Source organism: Ursus arctos, unplaced genomic scaffold (genome assembly GCF_023065955.2).
Source record: "Ursus arctos isolate Adak ecotype North America unplaced genomic scaffold, UrsArc2.0 scaffold_25, whole genome shotgun sequence".
In the NCBI taxonomy this organism is placed as follows: domain Eukaryota; kingdom Metazoa; phylum Chordata; class Mammalia; order Carnivora; family Ursidae; genus Ursus; species Ursus arctos.
Window position 1 is genome coordinate 29,669,682 of NW_026622930.1, and position 20,966 is coordinate 29,690,647.

The window sequence follows — 20,966 nt, forward strand, 5'->3', positions numbered from 1 at the left end:
GTGCTGACTCAGGTGCCCTGAGGCCGGGCTGTGTCTAGTGAATGGGGCTTTTCTCTGGGGTAGAGTCATCTTGCCTGACTCCTCTTTGCCCTCGGGTTTAGCTCTTATTCAGCTGGGATGGGTGGTGGAGCTTGGCAGCCCCAGGGAAGCCCCACACTGCTTTCAGGGAGTTACAGACTCAGAGAAGGTCAGAAGTAGGAGAACAGCAGCCTGGTGCAGATCGCACAGTGGTGGAGCAGACCCAGACATTCTAGGCCTTCAGCTCTTGCTGTTTTCTCTCTACCTTGTTGCCGCTCAGAGACTGTTCCCGCTAAGGTGGGAGGGAGGGGATGCCGGGGCGTAGATCTGGTGATTGAACTGAGCTTTGGCAGGACCAAGCAGGAGCACAGGTTTTACACAACTGGAGAGATGGGAGATCTAAGCCAGGGAAAGGTCCCTTGCAGCTTGCCCTTGGGTACAGACCATACCAGTTTCCTTCTCCCTATACCGAGAAAACAAAACTGCGGCAGGATCCCGGGCTAGGATGGCAGATTGAACACGTGCACAGACTGCGTCTGCTGGTGCTCGCTCTCCAAACCCGGCTAAAACTGCAGGAGCTCACACAGCTGGCAGGAGAGGAGGCCATGGCAACCTAGCTTGGGAAGCTGGAAAACAGGTGGGTGAACGGTTAGCTGACTTAAGACATTTGAGAAAGATCATTTTAAGCTGACAGTGAGGAAAGCAAAGAACCAATCAGTTTATATCACAGACACCTAAAAAGTCTCACAAGGGGCAGCACCAGGCACCTGGAGCTGGGATGAAGTGGGGTCCTCAAGTAAAAAAGGTCAGGTAGCAACGGTACGACATGCAGTGGAGTCGCGTGGATCTTTCTTCTCCAGTCGTGCAGCCACCTGACCACCTCTCCTTTTGGAAGGAGTAGATGGCTTCTGGACAGGGACACCAGGCACAGTGGAGGGTGTGGGTACTTGATAAAGAAAAGGAGGGATGAAGTGAGTGTTTACAGGCTGAAGCCTGCATTCCGAGAGCACCTCGGCCCTCCATGGGACTGGCTTCCCAGCACACTGGCAGCCAGGACTTCCCTTTCCTAGCCATTCAGAAAAGTACTGCTCCCTGAGAGCACCTGACCAGCTCAAGAGAAGTGACTTCGCGATGTTCTTGCCTAGGCTGACCCGGATCTCCCCACCATGAAGCTCAAAATTGACAGATTCCCCCTATGTGCTAGGAGGTTCTAGTCTGCTTTGGGTTCTTCATGCCTTTCCCTGCCTACTTACTATGGAAGACTTACAAGCAAGGAGAATCCTAACGAGCCCTTGTACTCACCAGTTTCAACACTGGCCAGCTCATGGGAAATCTTCTTTCTTCTGTCATCCCACTCATTTCCCAGCCTTGATTATCTTGAAGGAAATGTGTAGCATCATTTCATATTTTTTGGTAAATATTTCAGTATGTACTTTAAAATGTAAGGACTTCTTTTTAAAACTGAAGCACAATCTGATTTTCAGTCATGAACAGACAGCCAAGGATTGTTATGACTCTGAGCAAAGGAGCATTAGACGCCAAAGCACAAACAGGAAAAGCAGCTAAAGCAAACTGCACTGGGAGAAAACAAAGAAGTAAAAAAGAACCATCAGTGATATACTCAGGTAGAAGAAAAGATACTGTGCCTGTATTATAAAAACAGCTGTTACACAGATACATTTATGCTTGCCACTCCAAAAAAAAAAAAAAAAATTCAGAGGAGGAAAAAGAGCTCCCTTAACAATTAAAACCATGATAGGGAAATGAAAAACCCAATAGAAGGGTTCGAAGGTAAAGTGACGACATCTCCAAAAGAAGAGCAAAAAGGAAAAAAGATGGGAAAAATAGAGGAGAAAGGATCAGAAAATTGGAGGACCAGTCTAGAAAGCCCACATCTGAATAACAGAGGTTCTAGAGAGAGACAACGGAAATATAGGTGAGGAAATTAACAGTAAAATACTTCAAGAAAATTCTCTGTAACTGAAAGACATGAGTGTGCAGATTTCAAAATACTAAGTTCCCACCTCAAGCTGCATCCCTCTAAGATTTCAGACCACAGAGGACTAAGAAGAGAGTAGAAATTTCCCAAAGGAAAAAGACACATCACTTACAGAGCATCAGGAAGCAAAATGGCTTTGAGGCTTCTTAACAGCAGTGTTGGAAGCAAGAAACGGATGCATAATGTCTTCAAAAATATGGAGGGAAATCTCTAATCGTTTTTATACCAGGTATAGGGATGGAAAATAGACATTTTCCAACAACAACAAAGAGGCACCTTCCATGCATCCTTTTCTAAGGAGTTACTAGAGAACGCACACCACCAAAACAAGAGAAGAAGCCAGCAAAGAGAGAAAGTGGGGTGCCAGACACAGCGATTAATTAACACAGGAGAGGGATGAGGGAAAAGCCCCATGGACTGTGAAGGGGAACTCCAAGAGCATGGCTGAGCACCAGACCTAGAGGTTGGGCAGTTGACATCCGGCAGTGTGACTCAGGGCTGTCATCGCCAACTCAGCAGCTGGTGGTGTTACATTGATTGAACCTGAGGACTCATTGCCTGGAGGAGCCTGGTCCAGATTCTTATCTGCACTTGGCCGTCTTGCTCATGTGCTGATGAAGCTCCTGTGCGTTCCTTCTTGCCCCCCTTACCGGATAGACGAGTGTTTTCTTTGCCCAACCCGAGAACTAGAGGTAGGCCAAGGTGAACTTAGAGCTAGGAAATATAGAAGAGCTCATGCCTGTGTATGTGACCTTATTTGGATATTGAGTCTTTGTAGATGTAATCAAGTCAAGATGAGGCTACGCTAGATTAAGACTGGCTCTAATCCAATGACTGGCTTCTGTATAAGAAGAGGGAAGTTTGGATACAGACACACAGAGATTAGAAGGCCATGGGAAGACGCAGAGACAGACACACACAGGGCACACAGCCAGATGAAGATGTTGGAGTTAATGCTGCCCTGAGCCAAGGAGCACCAAGAATTGCTGGCAGCCACCAGCAGCTAGAAGAGGCAGGGAAGGATTCTTCCTTTCCCAGAGCCTTTGAAGGGAGAGGAGCCCTGCCAACACCTTGACTTTGGACTAGAAGTCTAGCCTCCAGAACTGAGAGAGAGTAAGTTTCTGTTGTAAGCCACCACATTTGTGGTGGTCATATAATATGGCAGCCCTAGAAAACCAGTACACCCAGCTCCATTTTTATTTGCTCCTCACTCTTTCCAAACTAAATAATATCTTATTTAGGGATGTATACATAGGTGGTGAAATTATAAAAAGAAGTAAAGGAACGAATGACAGAAGTCGGGAAAGGGATATGATGGGGAGGGACACACGGAGCTTCTCAGGGACTGGATGGGGTCACAGGAGTTTTCATCTCCTTTTCTTTAGACCATACACTCTTCTAGGTGTATATACATATGACAGTAAATTGGGGGGAAAAAGACTAAACCAAGCAGAGCACAGCCCTCAAAAGAGAGGTAGACCAGTTGCTTAATCTGGGAGAGATGGTGCTGATTCATTCAAATTACATGAAGGTCTGGGGACGGGAGTCTTGGCGCCAAGGTGAATATTTAGCAAATCAGAGCCCCCTGTGCTAATGGAGATGAATAATAAATAAGAAATCTCAAAATGATAAATCATCAACCAAAGCTAAATTTACCATTACGACATATGGGAGTGTCTCCTCAGTTATGCCAAGTTTTGAGAGCCTGTCCTCCAGCTAAATGATATTAGGTCAGACTCCAAGCCCTCTGTGGCCACCCCTGCCTGACTCATTTCTCCCTCTGATAACCTAACAAGAGCTGGCCTTTTAGGTGGTCTGTACGAAATACCACTGAATCCCATAGAAAAGTCACTCCACCTCTCTATATTCATGGAGGTTCGACATTCGTTTCGGCACTAGTTTGCCTTTATTTCTCTCAACACTTCTAAATATTTCTTTCTAACAGACAGAAGGCCTTAGGGTCAGAGTTTGACCTGTGACAAGATCTACTGAAACTTAATAACAGTTGTTTTTGTTTTCATTTCATTTATTTGTACAGGTTAGCTGATAATAGAATATTTGTGTTTTTCATTTATAATAATATAAGATTTCTTTTAGTAATTTTTAAAAAGTCAATGCAAAGAAAAATATTAAGTAAATGGTATATGGGTGGTGTCCTGATCTGGAAACAATCATGAATAATGTCCATGGGTTACGGAGGTTTGGAAAACTGCTTATCTTCATGATTGTAGCAAAACGTAGGCCCCTATTGATGTACACTTTGTCTTGACCTAATACCCAATTTTATCTTGTATCTTTCCATACAGTCTGCACAGAAGGCCCTTAAGGGCAGAATTACTAGCTTATCCTCCCTGTGGTCCCCCACCCGACCTGGCAGCAGCTGGATGTGTTAGTCACCAGTGACCCCTGGCCGAGGTGTTCCTCTCTCTCCAGTCTCATTATCTTGCCTGGTACACTCTGGCTCCCCTTCATGCCTCAGGGATGGATGGCCCTGGGGGGATGCCCCCCCCCCCCCCCGCCCAGCAGCCATGGGATGGGGAAGTGGGTAATCTGAGAAGATGCACAAAATACTTCTTCAGTGAAATAAGTGGCCAGTGAGGGGTCAGTTCTTTCAGAGAGTCTGGTTCTGTGCTGGTTCCTGGAGAGAGAACAGTGTGGGTTCCAGAAGAAAGAGAATAGGGTTTTTGCCCTTGAGGAGTCCTGTTTATCAGCTTCCAGAGGAGCTCATGAGACACATGCATGCAACACTTGGGAATGATTTAGGGGAAGTATATAGTGTTAAATTGTGTGATAATGGTTTTGGGTACTAAAGGAGTAATTCAGGAAAAGGGGGAGCAGTGAAGACTAGTTAACCAATGACTGTCTAGGGATCTGGCAGAAATTGAAATAAGCCCGAAAGATAATAGGATTCCTTTCTGTCCTCTGGATGGCACAGCACATGAAGAGAGGCCTGGCTTTGGAACCCCCCTCCATTCCTCTCTGACTGTGGGCAACTGACTTAACCGGTCTGTGTCCGTTTCAGCATGGGTAAAAGGGAGGAAATACCTGTGCCTACTTCATAGGGTTGATTTAAGGATTAACCAAAGCATTGTATGTAAAGCTCTTTACATATATTATGCAAAGAGCATCATGCCACTACATAGCAAGGGATCAGTAATGGGTAGCTAGCATTAATTTACCAACCATTCCCTTTATTTCTACAGCAAAAAATTATTGCATGGTTATCATTTGTCAGGGACCCCCAGGCTTCCCACCAGTGTCGTCAGTACCGTGGACGCTGAGTCCCGTGGCTCGCACTTACAGAGGAGACACTCAATCATCATAGTAACAATAATAGCTGTGGTGTCCCGAGTCCCTGTTTAGGTGTCAGGCACTCTGCTAGGTGCTTCGTTACTACATCGCCTTTAGTCTTTATCCCCATTTTATAGAAGGGAGAGTAGAAGTGCGGAGTTTATGGAACTTGCCCAGGGTCACGTATAGAGTGTTAAAGCTGGAATTTAAATTGTCTGCTTTCGGGTTTTTTTTTCCTGATCCATACTGACTCTTGTTACTGCCACCCTATACCCATTATATCCCAAATTGAACTTGGCTTCCTCCAAAGGCTCTGCCTTTCAACTTCAGTCAGGGGTGCCACCATTCTACTCGTCACCCACGTCTGTAAGGCTGGGGACCTTCCCCTTCTCCGTCAAGCCTCTGTCTGGTTAGTTACTAAGGCTTTTAGTTCAGATGCACCTTTTCCTCTCTGTTCCCCCTACCTGGCCAGCACCCCCATTGACTTGGCCTGGTCTTGTTTTCAGCATTTGTTCTGCTGCCGTACCCGTGAGGGGTGAGCTTTATACGATACACTTGGATGGACGTCATTCGATTTGGAAAAAACATTCTTAAATTTTCTAAGAAGTAAAGCACAATAATTTGTTTTTGCTGTGGCTGTCAGTGGTAGGAGCTCAGAAGGGTCTCACTGCAGTAGTATAGAGAGTGAGCTGCTGTGTTTATAACCTTTCTCTCCCCAGGGAAAGTGTACTGGGAGGGAACTACTCCATTCTGTTTTTAAAAGTAAAGCCTTTTTCTTTAACAAATGGGACAATTGGATATTCACATGCAAACAAATGAGGTTGAGCACCCTTATGTGATACACAAAAATGAACTAAGAATGGGTCAATGACCTAAATATAAGAGCTGAACCTGTAAAGCACTTAAAAGAAAACATAGAGGTAAATCTTCACGAACTTGGATTTGGCAATGATATCCTTGATGTTACATCAGAAGCATGACCAACAAAATGAAAAACAGATGAAGTGGACTTCATCTAAGTTAAAAGCTTTTGTGCATCCAAGGACATTGTCAGGTAAGTGAAAAGACAGCCTATAGAAAGGGGAAAAATATTTGCAAATCATATATTTGATAAGGATTTAGTACCCAGAATATATAGAAAGAAGTCTTAAAAGAAGTATACAAACAGCTGGGGCGCCTGGGTGGCACAGCGGTTAAGCGTCTGCCTTCGGCTCAGGGCGTGATCCTGGCATTATGGGATCGAGCCCCACATCCGGCTCCTCCGCTATGAGCCTGCTTCTTCCTCTCCCACTCCCCCTGCTTGTGTTCCCTCTCTCGCTGGCTGTCTCTCTCTCTGTCGAATAAATAAAATCTTAAAAAAAAAAAAAGTATACAAACGGCAAACAAGCACATGAAAAAATGTTCAGCATCATTAGTCATTAGGGAAAAGCAAGTCCAAACCACAGTAAGATACCACTCCACATCCTCTAGGATGGCTATAATTTTAAAAAGTAAATAAAAAGGAAAATAAGTGTGTTGGGATGTGGAGAAATTGGAACCCTCATACGGTGCTGGTGGGGATGTAAAATGGTGCAGCTGCTGTGGAAACAGCAAACATAGAATTATCATAATTACCTAGTAATTCCACTCCTAGGTACGTATCCCAAAGGACTGAACACAGGTCCAGAAACAAAGAGACGTACCTATGTGTGCAGAGCGGCACTACCTCGCGATAAGCACAAGGTGGAAACAGCTCAGGTGTCTGTCCTGGACAGGTGGCTAAACGAATTGTGGTGTATACATACCATGGCATAGTATTCAACCCTAGAAAGGAATGCCATGTGGCTACAGGCTGTAATATGGAGGGACCTTGAGAACATTATGCTACGTGGCATAACCAGGTGTGTCACCTGTTGCACGATTCCATTTGTACATAGTATCCACAATAGGAAAATCCATGGAGATAGCACATTGGTGGCTGCTGAGGGCCAGGTGGAGGGGAGAATGGGGAATGATTGCTGATGAGTATGGATTTCCTTTTTGGGGATGAAAAATGTTTTGGAACTAGATAGAGATCGAGAGTCATAGCCAGGATTACTGGCTGGCTTCTGAGAACAGCCTCTCCTCTTTGCTGAAGTCAGGACCCCAAGGCCAGGGATTTCTAATTCTGATGCCTTCAGGGGTCCGACAGATGGGGAAACCTGTTTGAAGTCCGCTGGATTTCAGGCAGCAGGGCGTGGGGGGGACTAGGTGGAACTGGACTGGACCTGCCCTATCTGAAGGCACTCATACTCAGGCAGATCTTTCCTGGGCTGATTCTTGCCCCATCTCCATCATTCTGCCAACCCTCTTAAGCCATCTGACAGACTAGGGTATTTAAAACATCGTCTTCACCAGGCCATTCATTTTCTAAAATTCCATTTCCTCCAATAGAACCTAAACTTCTTTGCTCCCCCTTCCAGCATAGACTCTGCAGAAGCTCAGCTGGCCCTATGTATCGTGAAACTGTTACCCTCCTCCCACTTACCCGGTCCCAGCACCTGGAGTCGGGGGGAGGGGCGGTGGGTAACAAGACCAAACCCCACTGGCTGTGTAAGCGGATGGGCTCACTCCGAATCTTTGGTTTTAGGGCGGCTTAGAAATGGTCAGCGGCTGGTGGCTGCCTCAGTACAGGGAATGAGGAGTTTCTTTAGTGCCACTGGCCCAGCAATTTGAGTGCATATTTGTCTGTTATCTGTGCTGGCAGAGATGGGGAAGGGGCACAGAAGAATCTGGAAAGATTTTTGTTATTTGATGAGACGGAGACAGTTTTTTTTTTTTTTTCTTTAAATCTGTCCAAGCCTTTAGAGGCTTGGATCCATTCAACTCAGAGCCAGGTGGGGTGTGTCAGGGGAGTCCAAGAGAGGGTGTGGAGGAAGGACACCCAGTCCATTAGATCTAGGGAGGGGCTGGCACTGTTTTCTTTGTGCTTCCAGCTCCTAGCTCCTTGTAATCCCTCTTCACTGCTGATTTTCTGAAAAGCACGTAGGATGCAGAGATCTTTGGCCCACATCCTTCCAATATGTAACAATTCAGTGGACATTTGCAGGCTTGGGGCAGGAATAGAAAAGTACAGTGTGTGATTTGAGGGAACTGTCTAAGGCCCTTGCCCTCAAAGGTACCCCCAAGCCCCTCCTTGGTTCCCAAAGTACCACCATCACAGGTCCCTTTCTTTAGATACCGAAAGAGTTTGAGCTCTCAGAGAGTCTTAAATTGCAAAGATCTCTCAGAGAGGCAAAGGTAAAGCCTTCTTAAGAGCCCCTCAGTGGGAGTCGGTGGAGAATCAACCCAGGAAGGGTGTAACCCGGCCCATGTAGGGCTCAGAACTCATTTTTTCATTGTTTACCTAGACAGAGTGGCTGGAAGAACTGAGTCAACCTGTTTTTAGTTGTCATTCTGTCTTCAGTGGGTTCCTTTCCCCACCCTCCCCGTTTGGACTTGAATAGCAGGGAGGGGGAGAGACTCCTCTTCCTTCTCTGAAATCCTGAGTATAGAGCTCTGAATTCTCGGCGGTTCAATGTCCCGCTCACGAGAGGTGGTGCTTACATGGAACCTTCAGAACCATCCTACTTGTGGAAATGGAGGTCTGGCTTGCTCGCATCCATCACCCGCTCAGAGTTAGCTTACAGCACTTTAGTCAGTTAGCATTTCTGCTCTTTTTAGGAAGATTGGCTCCTGCAAGGGGACACATATCCCTGGAACCATCCTGTTGGAGAGGTGGCCGCTTCGTCTACCATCCTAGGAGAGCCAAGATGGCTCCACACGGTGGTGCTTTGGTGTTAGAACTTGGGAGACAGGCCCAGGGTATAACTGGTTCAGTGCACTATTTCTTTCTTCCTGGGTCATATCCACAGAGAGATTCGTGGCTGTGAACATGTGTGTACCCTTTGACTTCTCCAATTTGTCAGCCTGGGAGTGAGTTCCCAGGTCAAGGGAAAATCTCTGTGCCCAAAGACTTGTTTTCTTATAGGCTTAAGTAAAGTAACTTGGAGAGGTTCATAGAAACTGTCCAGGTACAGTATGAAACCTTGAAAATCCACTGTGTTCCACCATTCCTTGTGGTCTGAGAGTGGTTATGGCCCAGGAGTGCCCAGGCAGACAGGAAACCCAAGTAGGCTGTCCTCAGAAGGGTCAGCTGTGACCTCACGGCTCCTTCCATAGGGTGTGAATGGGCTGTACGCCGTGAGGGTTAATAGACTCTTGAGTCCTGCTGCCTGTGTTGCAGTCCTGGCTTATTCGTTGGTGCTGTATCTCAGTTTCCTCATCTTGTAAAAAGGATATGGCAATGGCACCCACCTCATAAGGTGGTTGTGAGTTAAAGATAGTGCCTATTAAAGACTTGGCTCAAAAAATCTTACCAAAAATGATGGTTCCTACCATCAGTCCATGGTAGCTACCCAGGGAGCCTGAAGGAGAGGACAAGAGTCTGGCAGGAGGACTCTGTATTCACTGGTTTTCTTGTGATTAATAAAGACTTTCTAATTTCTTCTGTGTCTTTTCCTTGCCCAGTATTGATCCTCCAGAAGGTGGAGAATGGAGACCTGAGCAACAAGATTCTGAAGATCACTGATTTCGGCCTGGCTCGAGAATGGCACCGAACCACAAAGATGAGCGCAGCAGGGACATATGCTTGGATGGCACCCGAAGTCATTCGTGCCTCCATGTTTTCCAAAGGCAGTGACGTGTGGAGGTAAGGTCCAGAGGCTCAGGGTCAGTGCTTCCCAGGTCCATTTTGGCTGCACACACATTTCAGGACTTGGAGACTTGATGCGTAGACTCCCAGGCTCTCCAAATAGGTCTAAGCGACCCCTTCAGAGCAATCTACAGTAATTTCCAGGTTGGCATGGGACCATTTCCAATGCCTTCACCTACCCAAAGTCCCTTTAGTGTGGTGGCAGGTACCACCTCTATGTGTTGGTGATTGCTCATAGGAAAGACCAGTAGATCCCAGGGGCAGTGGACACTCCCATATCTGACCGTAGGGTGGCGAGGGCACCCGGTCATTCCTGGGAACCTTTCCCGGGGTCATCCTGGCTGCCTTAGTAACTGTGGCTGTTACTGCTGGACTTGTCCCCATGGTAAGCTCTTCAACTAATGAGTATTCTTTGTGCAATCTCTTTCATTTTCGTGGGTTGGAAATTATCCTTTCTAGTTGTCTGGTTAACCTTTTAGTCAGGGCTCTATCTGTTGAACAGTGATATAGAAATGGGAAAAGATGGGTCTTAAGCAGATACCCAGAACCTCAGGGTCACAGATTAGACCAACCACCCCCTAGTAAATATCAGCCCAATAGGTCATAAGGACATGGATCTAAAAATCTTGTCTTCAATAAATAAATTAATTAAGTAATAAAAATCTTGTCCTCACTGGTGGGAGGATGAGCTTCTACAGAGTGCATCATCATGGCTGAGCGATAGTAACGTCACGTGGTATGCCAAAAGAAAGGACCATAGGTTATCATTGTACTTGGCCCATGAAGTTGTTTCTTCCTGCTGAGTTGTAAAGTGAGCTGGTGTGTGTATATGGTGAGTGTATGTATTTCAGGGTTTTTTTTAAGATTTTATTTATTTGAGAGAAAGAGAGAGAAAGCGCACATGAGTAGGGGAGAGAGGGAGGGAGACAAAGGGGGAAAGAATCGCAAGCAGACTCTGCGCTGAGTGTGGAGCCCGAGGCGGGGCTCAGTCTCACGACCCTGAGATCGTGACCTGAGCTGAAGTCAAGAGTCGGATGTTTAACCGACTGAGCCATCCAGGCACCCTGAGTGTGTATTTTAAGTAACAGCTTTATTGAGATCTTAATTATAAAGTTCACCCTTTAAAATGTAGAAGTCAATGCTTTTTGGTAAATTTACCAAATTTGTATAAATCACCATTGTTTAATTGCTAGGGCCACTGTAACAAATTACCACAGACCTGGTGGCTTTAAACAATGGACATTTGCAGTCTGGAGGCCCGAAGTCTGACATTAGTATTAGAAGGGCTACACTCCCTGTAGAGACTTGAGAGGAGATTCTGTTCCACATAAGGATTCTGAGTATTAGGACATGGACATATCATTTTAGGGTTACCATTCCAACCACTACAACTGCTGTTTCCAGAATATTTTTATCACACCACAAGAAACCCAGTGCCTATTAGTAGTCATTCCTGAACCCTGCCTCCCCCTACCCCCAGCAACTACTAATTTACTTTCTGTCTCTGTGGGTTTGCCTGTTGTAGACATTTCATACACATGGAATCATACAATATGTGGTCTTAGTGACTGGCTTCTTTTATCACAGTTTCAAGGTTCATCCGTGTTGTAGCTTGAGTCAGAACTCTGTTCCTGTTTGTAGCGAAATAATATTCCGTTGTATGGAAATTTGTTTATCCATTCATAAGCTGCTGGACATTTGAATTGTTTCCACTTTTTGGCAGTTGTGAATAAGGCCGTCGTGGACATTTTTATACAAGCTTTTGTGTCAACATATCTTCAGTTCTCTTGAGTATATGCCTGGGAATGGATTTGCCAAGCCATATGGTAATTCTGTGTTTAACTTTCTGAGGAACCACCAAACTATTTTTTACCACAGCTATATCATTTTCCATTTTCATTAGCAACATAGGAGGGTTCTGATTTCTCTCCATCCTCTCAACACTTGCTGTTATATGTCTTTTTAATTATTGCCATCCTGTTAGATATGCGTATCTCAGTGGAGTCTTGGTCGTATTTCCGTAATGACTACTCATGTTGAGCATCTTCCCATGTGCTGATTGGCCATTTGTATATCTTTTCTGGATAAATGTCTATTCAGATCCTTTGCCTATTTTAAAATTGGGTTAGTTGTCGTCTTCTTTTTAAGTTGAAAGAGTTCTTTATATATCCTTAATACAAGTCCCTTATCAGATACATGATCTGCAAATATTATCTCCCTTTCTGTGGTCTTTTTCTTTTTACTTTCTTTTTTTTTTTTAAGATTTTATTTATTTATTTGACAGAGATAGAGACAGCCAGCGAGAGAGGGAACACAAGCAGGGGGAGTGGGAGAGGAAGAAGCAGGCTCCTAGCGGAGGAGCCTGATGTGGGGCTCGATCCCATAACGCCGGGATCACGCCCTGAGCCGAAGGCAGACGCTTAACCGCTGTGCCACCCAGGCGCCCCTCTTTTTACTTTCTTGATGGTGTTCTTTGAAACACAAACATTTTTAATTTTGATGAGGTCCAATTTATCTATTTTTTTCTCTGGTTGCTTGTGCTTTTGGTGTCATATTTAAGAAATCATGTCCAAGGTTATGAATATTTATACCTATGTTACCTTTAACTTCATTTTTTTGCCTGTGACTACAGTAGTCCTTCCTTATCAGTGGTTTTGTTTTTTTATCGTTTCGTTTACCCGTGGTCAACCATGGTCTGGAAGGCCAGACCCATCATCAGAATACCTAACTCTGTGTCACAATGCTTACATCATTCACCTCACTTCATCTCATCACGTAGACTTCTTATCATCTCACATCATCACAAGAAGAAGGGTGAGTGTAGAGCTGTGAGATTTTGAGAGAGAGAGCATATTTTCACAACTTTTATTATAGTATACTGTTCATCTCTTACTGTGCTTAATTTATAAATTAAACTTTATCATAGGTATGTACGTATAGGAAAAAACATACATAGGGTTCTTGGGGCCCTTGGGTGGCTAAGTCTGTTAAGCATCTGACTCTTGGTTTTGGCTCAGGTCATGATCTCAGGATTGTGAGATTAAGCCCTGCGTCAGGCTCTGCACTGAGCATGGAGCCTGCTTGAGATTCTCTCCCTCTCCCTCTGCCCCTCCCCTGCTTGTGTGCTCTCTCTGTCTCTCTCTCTCTCAAAAAAAGAAGAAGAAAAAGAAACCCAGGTTCGTTCTGGGTCCCTCGGTGCATTGTTCTTGTCTGAATGGTTACATCTGAGTGACTATTAGTTCAGCATTATATTCTGCAGAAACGGAGAAAAAAGAGCTTATCCGTCAGCAAGCAGCTTGTCTTTGATTTGGAGACAACCCAGAAGTCGTGCCCATGTCTTCTGTACGCACCCATTGCGTGCTCTCGGTTATGTGCGCACACTTGGCTCCAAAGGAGGGAGGCAAATGTAGGCTCCCGCTGGATAACTGTGTGTCCAGCTAAAACTCTTATTATGGAAGAAGGGGAGAATGGATTTGGGGGACAGTCAGCCACTTGCCACAGTCAGCTTCCATGCTGCAGCATTTCCTGCAAGCAGCAGTGTATTGGAGCCCATCAGATGCGCCTTTAATCGCACCCGCCTCGAGCCTACTTACCTAAGTGGCTCCAAGTGCTCTTGTACGTTCACCAGCGGAAATCTCGCGCCCGTTGCTGTATGTACAATATGCATACCCTGGTAACGGTATTCACCACCTACACAAATGCTTATGAGCGAGGCTGTGTGCCAAACGCTGTGCCTCTTTTTTTTATCTCATTTGTTCCTCACAAGACTCCCCCCAAGTTATACAGATGAGGTGACAGAGGCTGAGATGGTTTAAGTCACTTGCCTAAGTTCCGCCAGGTGGTAGAGGTAAAGCTGTGACTAGGACTAGATATGTCTCGGGGCGCCTGGCTGCTCAGTCCATTAAGCATCTGCTTTCAGCTCACGTCATGATCCCAGAGTCCTGGGATCGAGCCCCGCATCAGGCTCCAGGGAGTTTGCTTCTCCTTTCCCTCTGGGGCTCTGCCTGCTTGTGTTCTCTCTCTCTCTGTCAAATAAATAAATAAAATCTTAAAAAAAAAAAAGAAACTAGCTATGTCTCTTGGAACTTTGTGCCTACCAACTGTTGCCGTTGGTATACTCTTATTCCTGCACTTTGGGCAGCCTCTCCCAGGATGATTGGCGCACCATGCCTGGGGCCCAGCTGGATGTCCCAGAGGGGACCCAAGCAGGCCTAGGAAGTTGGACAAAGCTCATTCCCAAATTGACTTATAATTCGTTTACTCATTCAGGAATTGTTTGTTGAATGCTAACTCTTTGCCAGGTACTAGGCTGAGCCTGCGTCCACCCCCCACCCTTCTGGAACTCCCTGGGGTCTGGGGCCTCTAGGCCTCTGCTGGTGCTGGGTGCCCAAGGCCAGCTGAGCTTGTCTTACTGCTTTTCGAGTGTGTAGTTCTCTGGGCCTCTTCCATATGCTGTGATGGAGGATATGATGGTAGTGGCCCAGATCCTCAACTTCATACGTTTCCTAACCTGCTCGGATTTAGACCGCCTCAGGAAGAGTAGTTGACGAAACCCTTACCCACTGGTGGTGCTGTGTGGGGAGCGCAGTGGTTAGTGGTCTCCTGTAATGACATCTTGCCTGGTGTGGGGGGCGTGGAGTAGAGGCATTTTAAGTTTTTTAAATTACAGAAGTAAAATGAAAAAAATTAGAAAATATGGATGGAAAAAAAGGGAAAAAGAAATCACCCATTACCCACTTCTAAAGAATAACCTCTAGGGGCGCCTGGGTGGCGCAGTCGTTAAGCATCTGCCTTTGGCTCAGGGCGTGATCCCAGTGTTCTGGGATCAAGCCCCACATCAGGCTCCTCCGCTAGGAGCCTGCTTCTTTCTCTCCCACTCCCCCTGCTTGTGTTCCCTCTCTCGCTGGCTGTCTCTGTCAAATAAATAAATAAAATCTTAAAAAAAAAAATAAAGAATAACCTCTATTAATATTACGGTACATGTATTTCTGTTCACATGCTCATCTACCCATCCCTTTAAATGGGATTATTCTGTTTCATAAGCTGCCTTTGGAATATAATATAGCATGAGCATATTACCGTATCAATAAATATATATTGTGTCAATGTATTCATGTATATATTACATACATTAATAAATCATTTTGAATGAGGTCTGGTTAGCAACAAGAATAGTTTAATGTTACTTTACAATTTATGGAGTGTTTTCTCATGTGATGGTTCAACTGTCTTTGCCAAAGATATTTTTTTAAAGATTGATTGATTTTAGAGAGAGAGAGAGAGTGAGCAGAGGAGAGGGGCAGAGAGAGAGGCAGAGAGAGTCTTAAGCAGACTCCATGCTGAGGACGGAGCCCAACTTAGGGCTCTGTCTCAGGAGCCAAAATCAGGAGTCGGATGCTTAACCAACTGCACCACCCAGGCGCCCCTTTGCCAAAGGTCATAGAACAGTCAGTGTGGTTTCTGGAATGTGGGGTCACAGCTGATTACCACGTGTAGCAGCCCATTCGAGGGACGCCTTCTCCTTTCAGGGTGTGTGTCTTAGAGACCACATAGGTTAATAAGAAAAATCATCCCAGGGGTGCCTGGGTGGCACAGCGGTTAGGCGTCTGCCTTCGGCTCAGGGCGTGATCCCGGCGTTATGGGATCGAGCCCCACATCAGGCTCCTCTGCTATGAGCCTGCTTCTTCCTCTCCCACTCCCCCTGCTTGTGTTCCCTCTCTCGCTGGATGTCTCTATTTCTGTCAAATAAATAAATAGAATCTTTAAAAAAAAAAAAAAGAAAAATCATCCCAGTCCAGCTAAGGATTTGCCGTGCCTTTGGTCGGGCTGCTGGCCACTCTGGTGCTTTTCCTCACTTTGAAAACACAGAACACCCCTCGCTGACCTGTGACCCCACCCACCAAATAGTGGAAAGGATTACCATAGCCCTGGAGGTGGTTAATTATTGACACAGGGTGCATTCCCCAGGGTTTGGGGTGAGGTTGCAAGGGCTCCTGGGAAATCACTGAGAGCACTGGGGGAGCTGGCGGCTCTCTGCTGGGGGAGGGGCTGAGGCAGAGTTTCAGCTGAGCTGGTACTTTGGCTGCTTGCACACAGTCTTGAAAGGGCCTCTTGACCTTCTCTCAGCCCTGGGAGGACATCAGAGTAGGTCAGACCTGAGGTAAATCATGTGGACTTCTGCCCACCTCTCCCTGGGGCTCAGACCCACCCAGTGTGTGATTCTTTAGTTCCTTTCTTGGACTGTATTCCTGCCAAAGGAACACCAAGGCTTCATTTACATTACCACCTTCGGTTACAGAAATAAAGAGGAACATTGGCAGAGGAAACTGGTTCACTCATTCCCAGAAGGCTTCTCGCCTGCATGCTGGTGTCCCTCAGCAAGGTGCCCAGCCGACACTGCCGGCTTTCCCTGACCCCACCAGATGCTTGCTTGTTCCAGGCCCTTCCCAAGGGGAAACACAGCGTTCACTAGCCATACATGGAAGCTTCTGGAGAAGTAGTAGTCACGTTATTTATCCCTTGCTGTTATTCTGTGAAGGGGGAAGCGTGGTCTTTGTTGCACAGGCGAGGAAAACCGAGGAGCTTCCTTTCCCAGGGCCATACTGCTGTGAGTGGTAAAGTAGACATTTGACTCAAGTCTGTCTGAATCTTCCTTGAGCAGCATTTGACCAGCTCCTCTTAGTTGTGGAGACTTTCCAATGGAGCGAGATGCAGATGAACGAAGAAACAAGCCAGGCGAGAGCAGAGCTGCCCTCCTCGAAACTGAGAGGGGTAGAGTCCCTAGCTCCTCCCTCTCCCAGGTGGCCTGAGGCATCTCCATGGAAACCATCCCAGAGGCATCGCAAGGACACAAAGAGGACACAGGTTTAGATCTTTGAAACACTCTATTGTCTTTCCAGGTAGTTAGGGCTCAGACACCAGTTGTCTTCGCCTAGATAGAAGAGAGGGGTTCTTCGGGACTTGGGGTTTGTATTGCCCAGAGTGGAGGTTGGCAGTAATGCCAGGAGCAGACAACTGAAGATGAGAATCGCTGTGAGCCGGAAATCTCGTCGGCAGTGCTGAGAGTTCTTGGAGGTCACTGAGTAGCGCTGCCTGGCACCACCGCTGTCTCAACGAGTGACAGTAAAAGTTTGGCAGGAAGAATAATAGTGGAATTCTTGGTATTTGGGGCTTACTCTAGGGTCCACAGTGCAGCCTGCAGGACCATCTGACCATACGCTTTTCCCCACACCCACCCACCAACTCATTTACTATATGAGTCCCTACTATGTATGAGGCCCGAGAATTCAAAGATTAAACTACTATCCCTGCCCTTGAAGAGCCCGTAGGCTGGCCAACAGACCGCTAAACAGACGTCTGCAGCCCGGACAAGGGTTCCGAAACACCTGGGAGTGTCAGGGAAGGCTTCCTGAAGTGTCCAGTTTGGTTGCCATCAGCCTCGGGTTAAAATCCAGCTCACTGTCAAGACAAGACCTGCAACTGTCTACCAGGCTTTTTTTGGTTGTTGAGATACATAAAGTGATGGTATTTGGAGGGCTCACCAAGGAATAGCCATTGTCCAAGGAGACTGGCCAGACCACTCTGGGGGGCCATCTGTAGGGATCTTCTGGGATGCCCTGGTGCATTGGTTGGCCTGTTGCTTTACTTTGAAGCCATGCGAGGCCACTTGGGATTCTTTGAGGGCAAGGCATGGCTTGTACGTGTTGACCCCTGTCTCTGAATCCCTGTCTTCCTCTACCTGGCAGTCAAGGTTAGTTGTCTCCTGCCCCCATCCTGGTCTGGCCAGGAGCGCATCTGGGTGTCTTTGTGCACTCATGGTGTCTGTCTTGGCTCATCTCTGTGTTCTAGTTGATGGTCTTTTCTGTTCCTCTCACTAGTCTCTTTATGGACAAGACCTGTATCCTGTATCCCGGTGCCCAGCACTGAGCTTGACGCATAGTAAATCTTCAGTAGATGTGTGAAATGAACGAGTACACTGTGGTGCATTTGAATTTTATCCTGAAAGACGATTAGAGTTTACCAAGCAGAGAAGTGGTAGAAGGGGATTCTAGAGAGAAGAAATTGAGACTTGTTCCAAGGTCCACCATGACTTATTCCATGTATGCCCTAAACTTATCTGAAACTTGCTTTCGTCATCTGCAGCATGGTGATAATATTTATCTTGCAGGTTCATGGTAGGGATTCAAGGTGATGTTATAAATGCCTTGGCACCTTGTGCATACAAAGTACCATGATGAAATAGGTATTGGGCTTACTTTTTTTTTTTTTTTTCCATTAAGTAATCTCTGTGCTCAGCGTGGGACTTGAATTCATGACCCTGACATCAAGAGTCACCTACTCCACCAGCTGAGCCCTGTCTTAAAATAACATGACTTTGTTGGTTGTAAACTACTGATGAGTATTTTTAAAAAATTGAGGTTTATGTTGAAAATACAAGGAGAGCCACTCTTTGAACTATTCGTGGCCTTATGGTTGCTTCTCCTGGGAGGATTGCTGTTCCTGGAAGGGTTGGACACTACGTGATTTTGCCTTGTTCTTTTTTTTTTTTTTTTTAAAGATTTTATTTATTTATGTGACAGAGAGACAGCCAGCGAGAGAGGGAACACAGCAGGGGGAGTGGGAGAGGAAGAAGCAGGCTCCCAGCGGAGGAGCCCGATGTGGGACTCGATCCCGGAACGCCGGGATCATGCCCTGAGCCAAAGGCAGACGCTTAATGACTGCGCTACCCAGGCGCCCCGATTTTGCCTTGTTCTGATTGTGAATTCGTAGAATAATTATTCTGAGCTTTGTGCTCCCCATTCTCTGACTCACAGGACATGTGAAAGGAAATTCTTCATGTGGATTTGAAAGGTCAGGAGGAAGCTGAGGTCCTCACAGCTGACCCACTGCTCCACTCTTCCCATATAGGCCACCCTCGTGTGACTTTCCCCTTTGAATTACACACAGGACTCTGTTAACTGATCAGGGGCAGGGATCTGTCCAATCTAGTGTGCCTTCCAAGAAACCTGTTACAGGACAAAATCTGTTTGTTGTAGGTGATCAGAATGTATCTATGACGAAAGCTGAAGTTTTCTTAAAACAGGAAAAAATGGATTCTTAGGAGGCGACCTCTTCTTCCAGAGTCTTAAGTTAACAGTAACAACAACAGAAAAGCTATGGCCGGGGAGCGCTGATTTCAACACTCAGAGTCGCTCAGTGAGTCTCATGGCATCCTTGTGAGACTGGAGTTGTTATTCACACTTTGTAGATGGGGAATTTGAGGAACAAGACTTTGACACCAAGTGTGCCCCACTCAAGAACTTTTGCTTTTAGTGGGTCGGCCTCCTGGTCTCCTGCCTGTGTCCCATTAGTGCGTCTGCTGTGTCAGCCTCCCTCCGTGGCAGAGAGCATGTGGCTAGCTCCGAAAGGCCTCGCAAGCTCTGTCCGTGAGGTCGCATCTGTGGCAATCTGAGATTGCTTCTGTCTTCTTCCTCTCCTCAGCTATGGGGTGCTACTTTGGGAGCTCTTGACTGGCGAGGTGCCCTTCCGAGGAATCGATGGCTTAGCCGTGGCTTATGGAGTGGCCATGAACAAGCTCGCCCTCCCCATTCCTTCTACGTGCCCAGAACCTTTTGCCAAACTCATGGAAGGTAAGTGACCCCTGACTGTCACAACACTGGAGAAAGTTTACCTTCTTAGCAGCGCTTGGGTAGATTTCAGACAATTCTGGGTCCGTTACGGAGAGAGGAGATGAAGTACGAGTCAGTCAAGGAGGGGTCCTGTGGGTGGTTGGAAGAGCTACTTTCAGATGATGTGGGCACCCGCTATGCTGATGTCACAGGTGCTCCTTCTGTCCATCTCCAGCGACTGTAGAGCTCAACTTAGTAACTAAAGCCCACTATCCAGTACTTCAGTATTTTATTATTTAATACAAAATGAGAAGATACAGCAGCTTTTATTTTCAGGACCTCTGAGCATATTACATCTAGAAACGAAGAATATCTGAGAAGAAAGGAACTCTAGAAGTCACCTGGTCCAACCCTATAATTCCCTGAGTGAGAAATCCAAAACCGAGAGGGGCAAAATGCACTCTGTTAGCTAGTGTCTGAGCTGAGAATAGGTAGAGTTCACTTTTCCCGACACCCAGTCCAGTCCTTTTTATCTTTGCCTGATCATCATCCCATTGAGGTGGGGAAGGCTGCTCATTTATTGGTGGGAAATTGAGGTCCGAAGTCTAGTTACCCACTATCAGGACTGGAATCGTTTAGGAACATGGTACATCCTGGTTGTCGAGCCCAAGCTCTTCAGACTTGCTTTTCTGATGGTAAATCAGCAGGCAGAGCCGGTTGGGGGCAGAACTGCTGCAGCTTATTTCCACGTTCACTCTTCACGGTCATGAGCTTGGGCAGCTTGCTTTACCTCCCCAGCCCTCCGTATGGCTGCTGAAATCCCTGTGTTTCTGTTTCTGGAAGGAAAAATGAGAGGGAGTTTTCTGGTAAATGAGGTCACATAATATTCTGTCTTACGCTTGTCTCTGTCCATTTGTGCTCTCTGTCTACTCTCGTGTTCCATGCAGACTGCTGGAATCCTGACCCTCATTCACGACCATCCTTCACAAATATCCTGGACCAGCTAACTACCATAGAGGAGTCCGGCTTCTTTGAGATGCCCAAGGACTCCTTCCACTGCCTGCAGGATGACTGGAAACATGAGATTCAGGAGATGTTTGACCAACTCAGGGCCAAAGAAAAGGTAAATAAAACAAGAAGAAGGCGTGCATCGAATCAGTGGGCCTTCCTCACTGGGCCTTCCTCACTGGGCCTTCCCCACTGGGGCCTCTGGACAGATTCTGACACAACCACCTTCCCGCTTAGTTTGAGGTACCAGAGCAGCTTTTTCTTCCTGACTTTCCATAGAGAGAGTTCTCCAGGTCTCAGGTGTGACCTGAAGTAGTAGAGACGTTTTCGT

At 46.4% G+C, this 20,966-nt stretch overlaps 1 protein-coding gene across 2 annotated transcripts in view; it reads left to right on the forward strand.

Moving 5' to 3' along the window:
• The window catches only part of MAP3K9 (mitogen-activated protein kinase kinase kinase 9), a 75,989-nt gene that overhangs the window by 34,280 nt on the left and 20,743 nt on the right, over window positions 1-20,966 (forward strand). For both annotated transcript variants that reach the window (XM_026519628.4, XM_026519627.4), the window contains exons 3-5: window positions 9,836-10,016; window positions 19,500-19,648; window positions 20,575-20,750. In XM_026519628.4, coding sequence (XP_026375413.1) covers window positions 9,836-10,016; window positions 19,500-19,648; window positions 20,575-20,750 — 506 coding nt within the window. The remainder of the gene's footprint in view (window positions 1-9,835; window positions 10,017-19,499; window positions 19,649-20,574; window positions 20,751-20,966) is intronic.